Source organism: Globicephala melas, chromosome 3, assembly GCF_963455315.2.
Source record: "Globicephala melas chromosome 3, mGloMel1.2, whole genome shotgun sequence".
Classification (NCBI taxonomy): Eukaryota; Metazoa; Chordata; class Mammalia; order Artiodactyla; family Delphinidae; genus Globicephala; species Globicephala melas.
The window spans coordinates 25,873,884-25,886,432 of NC_083316.1; the positions used below are offsets into that span (position 1 = coordinate 25,873,884).

Sequence of the window (12,549 nt, forward strand, 5' to 3'; positions counted from 1 at the left end):
AGTAGTTCCCCACCCCAACCCCTGCTGAAAATACTATCTTGAAATGCCTTAGGACCACCCTGGCCTCTGATGCTGTGGGACGGCTCTGCAGAATCTGTGCAGACGATTTATGTCTGTCTGCTCTTCCAAGAGGCCAGAGCTTATCGCCTTGCTGGGCGAAGCTGCAGCAGATCCCTGCCCCACCCCACCTCCATCCCCCCAAAGCAAAGATTTCCAATTACTGCTGTGCAGAAAATGTCAAAAGCATTATTCAACTATTCATTATCCCAGGTTTTGTAATTTTTCATATGTTTTTACTCTTATCTGCTAGCACTTGAAAAAGACCAGCTTTTTCCTCTTCAGAGAGCTTAATTTGCAGAGCTGTGCAGTCTCCCTATTATGTTCTTATCGTCCTCTCCCTGTGGTAGGCGGAATGTCAAGGATGACAAAAAAAGAACCAAAAATATTTGAAGGCCTTCCTGAAAATCCACGAGAATGAGGAATCCGAAAAGCCCGAGGCTTCTGTTCCTCGAGTGACCTGGAGCAAGGCCAAGGGCAATTGGTATTAGCTGTCACAGTACATTCAGCAGGGGCTCTTGTCTAGTTCTCACAATGACCTAAACCACCACCCGGGAGCCACGGGCCTTTGCTTCTGAGGGGTTTAACTGGAGGACTAAGCAGCTCTGAGGTGCCAAGAGGTTCCCCGAAATTCTCATTCTCATTCTCAAAGTTAAATTAACTTTGGTATCCCAAAGACCAGAGGCCAAGGATGGCTTGGAGTGGCTTAGTGCTTCCCCCCTCTCCTTTGGCCTCTCGGCCCCATTGTTGTATTTTATAGCGACTGACATTTTCCTCAGTGCTATGTGAAGTGTCGTGCAAAGGCAACTTCCCGTCCCCTAGCGCACTCTCTTCCACCTAGATGGCGCCCCAAGCCCCACCATCTGGAAATTCTGGGCTGCCATCTCCCCGGATCCTTTCCTCCCAGGATCCCCAGGTTTCTTAGGCAGCGCCCCAGGGCTCCCGTTCACCCGGAGGGACTCGGTCCGCGGTGTGCCTTGCTCGGGGGAACCCCGCCCACCTTGTCATTCCTGCAGGGGAATCCCCGCCCCCCGTCCATGTCACTCCAGGAAGGGAGTTCCCGCCCCTCGAATCTACCAGAGGGAGGGAATCCCCGCCCATCCTAGAGGCTCAGTGGATCCCCAGCGCCGTGCAGCTGGGAGAGCCGGGCGAGAAGCCGACTCCCGGCGCCGGTGCGTGCGGCCCCGGGCAGGGAGAAGCGGTGGGTGGCGGCTGCGGGGACCCGCAGGGCCGTGGGCGCCCGGGATTGCGCCTCCTGTGGCTGCGGACGAACCTAGGCGCTGCAGCTCCGGGCAGGCGCGGTGGTTGGCACCGGCGGTGGCAGCAGCGGCGGTAGCTGCGCCGAGACCCACCGGGCGGCGCCTCGGTCCGGACTCGCGAGGAGCAGCCGGAGCCTCCGCCGAGACGCGTGCAGGTGAAGCGACAGTCCCGCTGTGGCCGGGACGTGGGGCTTAGGATGGGTGGGGGCCGTTGGGGGCCGGTGGGGGCGGAAGCGTGGCACCCCCGAAACCGCGTGCGCCCGGGAAAGTTTAGGGACCAATCCAGGTGCGGAATCCCAGCCCCGGCTAGGCGGCGAGTAGGGGAGCTGAACCCCGGTCCCACGTTGGGCGGCGCAAACTCCCTTTGCATCCGGCTGGGCGCAGGGAGAACGCGGCCTCGGGAAGAGGGCCCGACAGAGCGGGCCGGGGACAGCGGGACAGCCCGAGGCGCACTGCTGGGCACACTCAGGACAGGGCCTGAAGCCCCTGCCGGGGCGCGCGCCCAGGATCCCCATCCCTGGACCATCGCCAGGTCCCCTCCTCCAGGACGGAGGTACTCAGGTGCTCTGGCCTCAGGTACTGCCTTGGGGTCCATCCTCCCGCGCTTACTCATCTCTTGCCCCCTTCCTGCCTGGAGAAGAGACACGCGGCGCGAGGGCAGGGCGCTCAAAGAGCAAGGGCATCTTTGGGGAGGTTACCGGCGTCTGCCAGCGAGATGGGGAACTACGGATGAGGCAATGCTGCTCTACCTTCTCTCCCTCTGAAGTCCAGTTCCTCCGCAAATCTGGCCTTCTCCTCTTTTCTCTCTCCCTCGCTCTCTTGGATTTGCGTTGACATTTTAGGTCTTAGGGCTGCTTGTCTTCCTGCAATGCTGAATTGGGGAGGGGGAGGGTCTAGGGTCCCTGGTTGGAGTTTGCCAGAAGCCTGTCCTCAGCAGCCCTCATCCATGCGGAGACCTTGATAAGGGACACTGGAGTGTGAAGAGGACAAGGTCTGACATAGGCTGGTCGCAGAGACTGGAATGGCAGGCACGAGGGCATTCCAGAGCTGCAGACGTGCGCTGGGACTGGAGGTGGAGGGGCGCTGGGGCAAGGAGCGGCCTCTTGCAGCTGGCACGGCCTCCTGCCTCTCACAGAGCTATGGTGCTTCGGGTGGATGCGTTTCCCTCGACACATCATGATGGAGGTGGCTGCAGAAAGTGATACTCTGGCTTTGCTTTTACACAGAGCCCCCGCTGCACCTCCCGTGCTGCTGGTCCTTCTGCAGTGAGGCCTCTCCCACTCAGTCTGCTCTGAACTTGGGCTCTAGGGACCTGTTATTTTTACCAGCTCTAGGGCCAGCTTTTCTAGTCTGACTTCTGAGTGCAGGTCACGTAGGAACAGGTTGGCAGATGTGGTGTGGGACGGCTGCTTGCAGGGGTAGAAGAGAATGTCCCAGAACATACCCTTGGCTGCAGGTGGTTCTAGAGCTTCATCAATTCCTTCTTCCATTAGAATGGGCCAAAACCCACTGCTCCACTAATAACCACATAGTGATGGTGGCCGGGGGGAGGGCTGCAGAGAGAGATGTGGGAGCAGAGGGATGGCAGGTGCTGGGAAAGGAAGAATCAGAACCATGTAAAGTATATAAATGTACCTCCCTTAACACAGTTAATATGCTCCTGGAAAAACACTGAATTCTGCTTTAAATATCGTTGAGATTGATTTTGCATGCACTCACGGCAGTTTACTATTTAAGGAAACTTATGATAATTTCTCTATTCATTTCAGCCATTTTTGTGGTTTGCCATGCACAGGGGCTTAGAGGTTCCTGGGGGTGTGCATAGGTGGCAGAGGCTCCCTCCTTGCTGTCAGAGTTTCAGTCTATCAGGAGACGTGAGATACGTATACTGAGAGCTCCGAAGCAAACCGGTGCCCATGTGGCATGTATAGGCACCCTATATTTGTTGAATGGAGAAATGAAGGGATGATCTAACGACTAAAGTACCTGAAGAGTGATCCAGATGCAACATTTTGGGAGTACAGTGGAGAAAGAAACCACTTTTGACTGAGGGGATCTGACAGGCTTAGTGGAAGAGCTGTGTGCTTTAGGATGACTCGTCTGATCTCTTGCAGGAAGAATTGGGATTGGGGAGATGAGAGGTGAGGACCCTGATGAGCTTATTGTAATAAGATAGAGGGTGGGGACCTAATGGAGGTCTAAGCCGGTGGGTGGCAGTGGGCTTGGAAGAAAGGAAAGGCTCATCAGACATGGACTTGAAGTATGGGCACTGCTTTGACTTGGAGTGAAGAAGAAACAAAGGTCACCTGCGGGTGGGGAGCAGAATACACAGTTGGCTGAAATGGGGAGTTTGGAGTTTTAACATTCAGCAGACCAGAGGCCTGGAGAAAGGCTTTCGAACTTCTCCTTCTTGACTTCTCCCACATCTAATCAGTCACCAAGCTCCATTGACTGCCTTGTAAAACCCATCAGTGGCTCCCAGGACCTGTGGGATGAATTCCAAATCCTATGCCCTTCTTCAGACTTCTTTTCTGCCATATCCCCCAACTCGCATGTGAGCTGTAGTCCTCCTGACCCGTACTCCTCTCGGCCTCTACAGCGCTGTCTTTCTGCGGTAGTAGTGGGAAGGGCCAGGTCCTGGAATATCCTTTCTCCCCTGGTCCTCCTGATGAGGTCCTCCTGATGCAGCGTTTTTTATTCTTCAAGATCTAGCTCAGAACCTCCTCCTCTGTGACTTCTCTGCCTCTCCCTCTCCCAGGAGACGTAAAGCAGTCCTACCTTTGGACCGTCGATCTGCAGAGCCCCCTTTACACACTCATCATGCTGTCTGGGCCTGTTTCTTTTTTTTGGTGGGGGGGCTGCACGGCACGGCATGTGGGATCTTAGTTCCCCGACTAAGGTGGAACCTGCGCCCCTTGCATTGGAAGTGCAGAGTCTTAACCACGGACCACCAGGGAAGTCCTGGGTCTGTTTCTTTAGGACCTTGTCTCATTCATGCCCAGAAAAGGCCTCGACCAGTCACCCACCAACTTCCTCAGGTTAGACAGGAAGAGAGACAGAGCCTGCACTCCAGACACCCTGCACTCCATCGTGCCAGCTGACTGTACTGTAGGGAGTTGTCCCAACCCTGGCTTGGAAGTTCCAGAGCTGGTGGGCTGCACAGGGTAGCACAGAGCTGTGCATACTCCCTTGGCCTAGATCTTGTGGGCCTAAGTGACTCAGACTATGGTGGGAGGTGGCTGTCCCGGCTGGAAGGTGGCCCCAGCTCCCTCTTTCTGCATCATCCACAAGAGGAAACATCCCAAAGAAGACAAACCCACAAAAGGTCAGGACCAAGCCAAAGGAGAGGCTGAATCTCATTAACAGGGCAGACTTGGAGACGCAACAGTTTTTAACCTCTTTCTTCTGCCCTCAGAAGTGTGTCCATACTACCAAGTAGGATGCTCGGCAGGCAGGCCCCTAAGGAGGGTGGGCGGACAGGTGCAGGCAGGAATGTCTGAGAAGGGCCAGCATCCCAGGAGGATGATGGGAAAAGGCCATCGACAGAGACTGAGACAGCATCTGTGAAGGATGCCCAAGGAAGCCAGGCTGCAAGGGGCGAAGGAGAGAGCAAATGCCAAGACAGTGGAAGTGGGGAGTGTGGACACTGGATGCAGAAGCATGCCAGTCAGAAATAACAGGAGGGTAGTTTGAGGAGGTGGTGGCGTCATGGGAAGGTTTATTCAGGAGAGTCCCCCAGCTCCCCCTCCCAGGCATGTTTAGTAAACAAAAGAGAAGTGGGAGAGAATGGAGTCAAGATAAGGAGCAGATAAGGGAGGGAAGGGGCCAGAGACATCAGGAGCAGGTGCAGGGAAAGAAAAAAGCTGGCATCTGCCTTCCCTGAAATGTAAGAGGGAAGCAGAGGTGGGGCGAGGTGCTGGAGAGAGCCTGCAATGCAGCGGAGGAAGGTATCAGTCTTGGTGAAAGAGAAGGGCTGGCTGCTGACAGCCAGGTGGGCACTGTGTGAGGCTGGGAGCTTTGGGGGCACAGGCTGCTGCTGGCCAGGGTGGGTGAACCTGGTTCATGGTACCGGCTGAGGCAGCCAAGAGGGAAAGGAAGGATTGTGGAACTGGGGTCGGAGACTTGGCTGGAATCCTCACGGTGCAGAGAACGTCTCGCTAGCCAGATGATTCGAAATTTTGCAGCCTCAGTTTCTTCATGGGCAAAATTGGTAGAGTAGCTACTTCCCAGGATTATTCTTAGGAGGAATAAAAAGAGCTACTGAGATATGCATGTGTCTCAATGACAGCATCTGGTATGTGTGGGTCCCGACGAGAGTGTGCTGAGAAATGAATAAACCTCTCGCCAAAGTCAGTGACGGCCCAGTTGAATGTAGAGGCAGGAGGCAGGACTTTTTAGTAGACCCGCCTGAAGCTTTCTCCCAGTTCTGGGTGAAAGATGTATCACGGCCCTCTCTGATGCAAAAGTCAAGTTGCCGGGGCTCAAAGCAGGGAGATCCTGGATGGTCTCCCCTCTCCTTAGTGGTTTTTGGAAGGAGCGATACATTCAGACTGGCTAATTCCTGCACTCCAAGAAGCGGAGGCCCAGAAAAGCAGAGAACTCGCCTCATTTCAGTACCACCAGAGCTAGAATCACAGTCTAAGGTGCTTGATCTGGGAACCGTCATCTTTCAATGGCAGCTGTGCAAGATGCAGGTGGGTAATGAGGAATTCAAAATCTGTGGCCCCCCTTGGTTTTATTAATGGATCTATCATTATACTTAGATTAGATAAATATTCTCACTCATTCGTAAAGAGGGGAGGGAAAGGAGTGCTTACCTTGATTTAGGAAATAATAAACGTGTGCTAAATTACATGATATTTGGGGAAAATGTGCAGAAAGTTTTTTAAGGAAAGAGAAGTATAAAAATATGTTTTCAGGTTATCCTTGATTTATTTTTCCAGCCGGATGGTCTAGGTCTAGATTATGTTGTCCCTTGGGTTTATGCATAGGTTCCATATAAAATGATGGATCCTTCCATGGCATTTAAAACCTTTTAATCCTTGATCTTATAATAACCATCTCTATTGATGGAAATGGAAATGGAAAAAAAAGATGGGCTTGGGAAAGGATACGTTTCCCCGGGGTTCTGCAGTTCTGGGCAGAGACAGAATTTGAAGGCAGGTAGGTCATCTGATTCAGACTTGAATTGCCTGTGATCTAAAGAGCTCCACATTCTATTTACAAATGTGTTCAAGAAAACACTGGGAGCATTTACGGTTTGAAAACTCAATAGTTGAAGCGTCCCTTTGTGGTCTGATACGGCGGCCGAGCCCAGAGATGGCTTGTTAAGGCACTAAGTGCGGAGAAGACACATCTGTCTTTTAAGTCTCTCCAGCTCCCGGAAGAGGCCTGCCCCTGGCCGGGGCCTCTCTCCAATGCCAATAACATCTTCTCCACCCCATATTCACAGTGGGGCCGGGAAACAATCCCAGTTCTGAGAGCCGCTGGCTTCGGGATGCATGCATTACCTGCACGAATACATAGAGTGAAGAGTGACTGGGCTATTAACTTGCAGAAACTTAGGCATTAACTCTCTTTATGAAGCAGTCTAATGAAACCAGATAGCATTGAACATCTGACTAAGTTATTCCTGGATTATTTGTCTTGGGGTTTTAAAGTGTTTCTGTGGCTCATCAAACACTCTAACACGTGAAGGGGTTTTGGAGAAGCAGGGTTTGGGGAACCAGCTTTACAGCAAAGAGGACTAATTTTGCCCACACTGATGTCACAGCTTTAGATAAAATAATAGCGAAGAGGTAGGGGAAGTTTTGTTGCCTTAAGCAGCCTGAAATGCCTAGCTATCCACATGAGGATTAAAAAAAAAAATCACACTCTCTGAAGGATTTGCAGATCTTTGAAGGACCATAATCCAATCCCTTGCCTTCAGGTTGAAGTAAATTTAGCGCATTCCAGAATAGATCTGGTGGTGTTTGAGCAGCCTCCTGAGGAGGGGCTTTCATGGTGTTTGTGGCCCTTAATAGAACGATGCTCCAGACTGGGTCCCTGGAGGGTTTTGGCAGGAGTGGAAATGGATTTGGACTGAGCCACTCATGGTCTCCCTTTTTATCAACACCTGACACCACCAGCACTTGCTTTTTTTTTTTTTTTTTTTTTTTTTTGCGGTACGCGGGCCTCTCACTGTTGTGACCCCTCCCGTTGCGGAGCACAGACTCCAGATGCGCAGGCTCAGCGGCCATGGCTCACGGGCCCAGCCGCTGCGCGGCATGTGGGATCTTCCCGGACCGGGGCACGAATCTGTGTCCCCTGAATCGGCAGGCAGACTCTCAACCACTGAGCCATCAGGGAAGCCCTCCAGCACTTGCTTTTGCCTGCACTCCACTTTAACTAACTCTGCTACCTCAACCGAATCATCCTAGTTAAAAGACATACACTCTGTCACCCTGGCTTCCGAGGGGTGAGCATCCTGCTTTGCTAAAAATCAAGATGGATGGATGCAATGCAGAATCAGATTCCCACCATTATCTAAGAGCTGTGGAATCCAAAGCCAGCTCCCGCCCGCTGCAGGAATACAAGCTGTGCTGGGAGGCGGCTGGGAGGGAGGATAATTTTGTTTTTGTTTTTGCAGTACGCGGGCCTCTCACCGCTGTGGCCCCTCCCGCTGCGGAGCAAAGGCTCCGGACGCGCAGGCCCAGCGGCCATGGCCCACGGGCCCAGCCGCTCCGCGGCACGCGGGACACCCCGGGACCAGGGCACGAACCCGTGTCCCCCGCATCGGCAGGCGGACTCTCAACCACTGCGCCACCAGGGAAACCCCACCCCCTTTTTTAAAAAAATTAATTAATTTATTTATGTTTGGCTGTGTTGGGTCTTCATTGCTGCGCGTGGGCTTTCTTTAGTTGCGGTGAGCGGGGGCTACTCTTCTTTGCGGTGTGCGGGCTTCTCATTGCGGTGGCTTCTCTTGTTGTGGAGCACAGGCTCTAGGCGCACGGGCTTCAGTAGTTGTGGCACGTGGGCTCAGTAGTTGTGGCTCGCAGGTTCTAGAGCACAGGCTCAGTAGTTGTGGCACACGGGCTTAGTTGCTCTGCGGCATGTGGGATCTTCCCAGACCAGGGATTGAACCCATGTCCCCTGTATTGGCAGGCGGGTTCTTAACCACTGCACCACCAGGGAAGTCCCCCCACCCCCCCCCCCTTTTTGACACAATGCATCTTATAGAGATTTGGGTAAAACTAGAGTGTGCTGTATGGGTCTCTTGGCGAAGAAAATTAACTTCCAAGGCTAAAGCAGCCATGCAAATATTATTCCTAAGTCACTCAGCATATAAATTCGGCATTGCTTTCCTCCAGTTTTCCCCTGCCCACTCTCCACCCCTACCCCACCCTAGTCACAGTTATTCCCAGTATCATTAGGCTAAAAGAAGAGACAGCTGTCCCCAGGAAATGTGCTCCAAGTGTCCTCATCAGCATGGATTCTCATGAGAGAGCAGGCAGTCAGATGGCACAGGGAGAGGAAGGTACCAGAAAGGACTGCATGAACCCCTCTCTGGACCAACTACTCGTCTTTCAAAACCAGATGTGAGGCTTATTGACTTCTTTATCGTGACTGCTGGGGAGCAGCGTTCAGCAGTTTCTGGGAGTCACACACGGCCCCTGAGCACCCTGCCCGCCCTCTGGCCCCTCACCTGCTGAGTGTCCTGGGCACCATCTATCTCTTGAGGGTCTCTGGAGATGATCGGCCCTTTCCCCCGTACTCTTCAGGATCCATACGCCTCAGGATCTGGCGCGATATTCAGTCCATGGGGAAAAATTAAAGTCATTTGAATGTTCCCTATTTGACAGGCACTGTTCTAGACACTTTACACGTATTAACTCATATAATTCTCGTAACCATCCGATGAGATCCATGCTATTATTATCCCCACGTTTGTTTCCTAAGGCTGCTGTAAGAAATTACCACAAACTTGGTGGCTCAGAACTACAAAAGTTGATTCTCTCGTAGTTCTGGAGGTCAGAAGTCTGAAATCAGGTTTCAGTAGGGCCATGCTCCCTCTGGAGGCTCTCAGTGAGAAGACTTCCTGGCCTCTTCCAGCTTTGGGGAGCTGTCAACATTCCTGTGGCTGTTTCACTCCAATCTCCATCCCTGTCTTCACATCGCCTTCTGCCCTGTGCGCTCGTGTCTTCTCTTGTGTGTGCATGTCTCTGTTTTGCATGTCTCCTACAAGGACACTTGTCATTGGGTTGAGGGCCACCCGGATAATTCAGGATGATCTCAGCTCAAGATCCTTAATTGAATTATATCTGTGAATAAGGTCATATTCACAGGTACCAGGACGTGAACATATCTATTATGAAGGCACCATTTAACCCACTACATACCCTTTTGCAGATGGAGAAATGGTGCACTGTGGTTAAGAAAATTCCCAAAGGTTACAGGAGTTTGTGGAACCAGGATTTAAGTAGAGCAGTTTGTCTCCAGAGCTTGTGTTGTTGAACTACAGATCTTCCTTGACTTATAATGTGGTTACGTACTATAATAAGCCCATCGTAGTAATACTCATTCTAAATTGCAAATATCGTAAGTCAAAAATGCACTGAATACACCTAACCTATGGGACTTCCCTGGCGGTCCAGTGGTTAAGACTTCAAGCTCCCAATGCAGGTGGCACGGGTTCGATCCCTGGTTGGGGAACTAAGATCCTGCGTGCCGCGTGGTGTGGCCATACAAACAAACAAACAAAAACAAAGAATACACCTAACGTACCAAACATCACAGCTTAGCCTAGCCTACCTCAAATGTGCTCAGAACACTTGCATTAACCTATAGTGGGCAAAATCATCTAACACAAAGCCTATTTTATTAAAAAGTGTTGAACATCTCATGTAATTTATTGAATACTATACTGAGAGTGAAAAGCAGAATGGTTGCATGGGTACAGAATGGTTGTAAGTGTATCGGTTGTTTACCCTGGTGATGGCGTGGCTGACCGGGAGCTGCGGCTCACTGCTGCTGCCCAGAATCTCCAAAGAGTGTTGTAACCGCCTGTTGCTAACCCGGGAAAAATCAAAATTCGAAGTATGGTTTCTACTGACTGTGTATCACTTTTTCACCATCATAAAGTTGAAAAATTGTAAGTCGAACCATCGTAAGTCGAGGACCATCTATCGTCTCTACTACCTCTCAGTAAATGTGCTCTGATTGTTTATGGTATGAATGGATGACAGGATGGGTGGGTAGATAGATGGGTAGAAAGATGCTGATAACAATAACTGGCCAACGCTCTCCTTCCCAGCGTACTGAAAATTATACCAACATCAACTGATGTTCATTGTTTTATGATGTTGCCCCAGGACTTGACCTCGGGTCCTCTTCTCTAGTTATTGTCCCTTCTAGGGAGATCTCATCTACCATCTGTGTTATGTTGCCTCCGAAATTTATGTCTCGAGCTCTCACCAACTTCCAGACTCGTATGCCCCACTGCCAACCTGACATCTCTGCATGGGAATAGAATGGATGCCTCAGACCTAGCACAATCAAAATGGAAGCCTTGATATGTACCCCTGAGGCTAGTTCTTTCCTTCTCCTCCCACCTCAGTAATTGACACCAGCATCCACCTACAGGCTCATTCCCCAAACCTAGAAACCACGCTTCATTCTTCTCTTTTCCTCCCACTCCAGCAGCTAAGTCTGTGAGTCCTGTTGGCCCTTCCTCCAGTATCCGCCTTCTCCCCACCTCCATGGCAGTCCCCCTAGTTGAAGCTGCCGTCACTTGTCCCTGGACCGCTGCTGCCGTGGTCCTCTAACTGGGCCTCCCCAGAGTACTCTTGACCCCTAATCCTTTCTCCTCAGAGCAGCCAGAGGGACCTTTTAACACACAAATCAAGTCATGTCACTCTGCAGCTTCAACCTGGGGCTTTCTCATTGCCATTTGAATATGATTCAGGCCCCTTGCCCCAACCTGACTCACAGGTGATTTCCTCTGTTCCCACTCATTGCCCTCACTCTCTGTGTCCAGAAACACTGTCCTTTATGGAGCATAGCAAGCTCTATCCCAGAAGACGGTCTTACTTCTTCCTGGAAGCTTTTTCCTTCAAACCTTTTTCAAAGACCGTCTTCTCCACAATCATATACTTTAAAATGGGCACCCCCCCAGGTGCTCTATCATGTTACTCTTTTTCCATTTGAAATAAAATTTTGATTTATTTGTTTATCGTTTGTCTCACCTGTTGGAATGTAAGTTCCATCAAAGCAAGGACCTTGGGGGCTTCCCTGGTGGCGCAGTGGTTGAGAGTACGCCTGCCGATGCAGGGGACACGGGTTCGTGCCCCGGTCCGGGAAGATCCCACATGCCGTGGAGCGGCTGGGCCCGTGAGCCATGGCCGCTGAGCCTGTGCGTCCGGAGCCTGTGCTCCGCAACGGGAGAGGCCACAACAGTGAGAGGCCCACGTACAGCAAAAAAAAAAAAAAAAAAAAAAGCAAGGACCTTGTCTTGTTTACTGTATCTCCAGTGCTGACAACAATGCCTAGTATACAGTAGGCACTCAATAAATAGCTGTTGAACAAGTAAAGCACTTGTTACATTCCAGGCACTGATCCCAGTTATCCTTATTTTTCAGATGATGAAAAGTAGCCTCAAAAAGTTTAAATTGCTTGCCTAAAGTTGCACATCTGTTAAGAGTTGGAACAAGAATCTGAACCCAAATCTGTCTCCTAAGCCCGCGTTCTTAACTATTATTCCATATAGAGTCTCCGAGAAGGAGGGACTGCCTAAGATCCCTAAAGTCCCTACAGAACTCTGAGTTTTCTAATTCATTTTTTGCTCAGAAACCCAGGACACAGATTGTTAAAACACAGGGAAAAAATATACTTACTCAGATTCTCAATGTACTGTTTCTCTGAAAAGTTGGCCTTGGGCTTAAGCTTGAGAAGTTAAGAAGTTCATTTCTTTTTTTCACCACTTGGGCATTTAGGCTGAAGACTTTTTGTGATCCATCTAGAGAATTAATGGTTTAAACCCTCTTCCTTTTTTTTTTTTTTTTTTTGCGGTACACGGGCCTCTCACTGTTGTGGCCTCTCCCGGGGCCCAGCCCCTCCGCGGCATGTAGGATCCTCCCGGACCGGGGCACGAACCCGTGTCCCCTGCATCGGCAGGCGGACTCTCAACCACTGCGCCACCAGGGAAGCCTAAACCCTCTTCCTTGAATGCTTATAGGAAAGGCAGAGACGACCAGGT

The 12,549-nt window shown here is 51.2% G+C and overlaps 2 protein-coding genes across 4 annotated transcripts in view; one reads left to right on the forward strand and one right to left on the reverse strand.

The window, feature by feature from the left end:
* Positions 1 to 1,167: 1,167 nt before the first annotated feature.
* Positions 1,168 to 1,911, reverse strand: LOC138842606 (proline-rich protein HaeIII subfamily 1-like). The gene has a single exon (XM_070045083.1). The coding sequence runs from the start codon at positions 1,909 to 1,911 to the stop codon at positions 1,168 to 1,170; it is 744 nt and encodes a 247-aa protein (XP_069901184.1).
* The window catches only part of PDZD2 (PDZ domain containing 2), a 377,542-nt gene continuing 366,168 nt past the window's right edge, over positions 1,176 to 12,549 (forward strand). The window contains exon 1 of one of the 3 annotated variants that reach the window (XM_060295693.1): positions 1,176 to 1,471. The gene's annotated coding sequence lies outside the window, so the exon portion shown is untranslated. Of the gene's footprint in view, positions 1,472 to 1,806; positions 1,893 to 5,933; positions 6,011 to 12,549 lie in introns of those variants that run through there. The other 2 variants (XM_060295694.1, XM_060295696.1) reach the window with 2 other exon arrangements.

Excerpts from the sequence above, each read along its gene's own strand:
- LOC138842606 (XM_070045083.1), bottom strand. The coding sequence starts at position 1,911 with ATGGACCCCAAGGCAGTACCTGAGGCCAGAGCACCTGAGTACCTCCGT.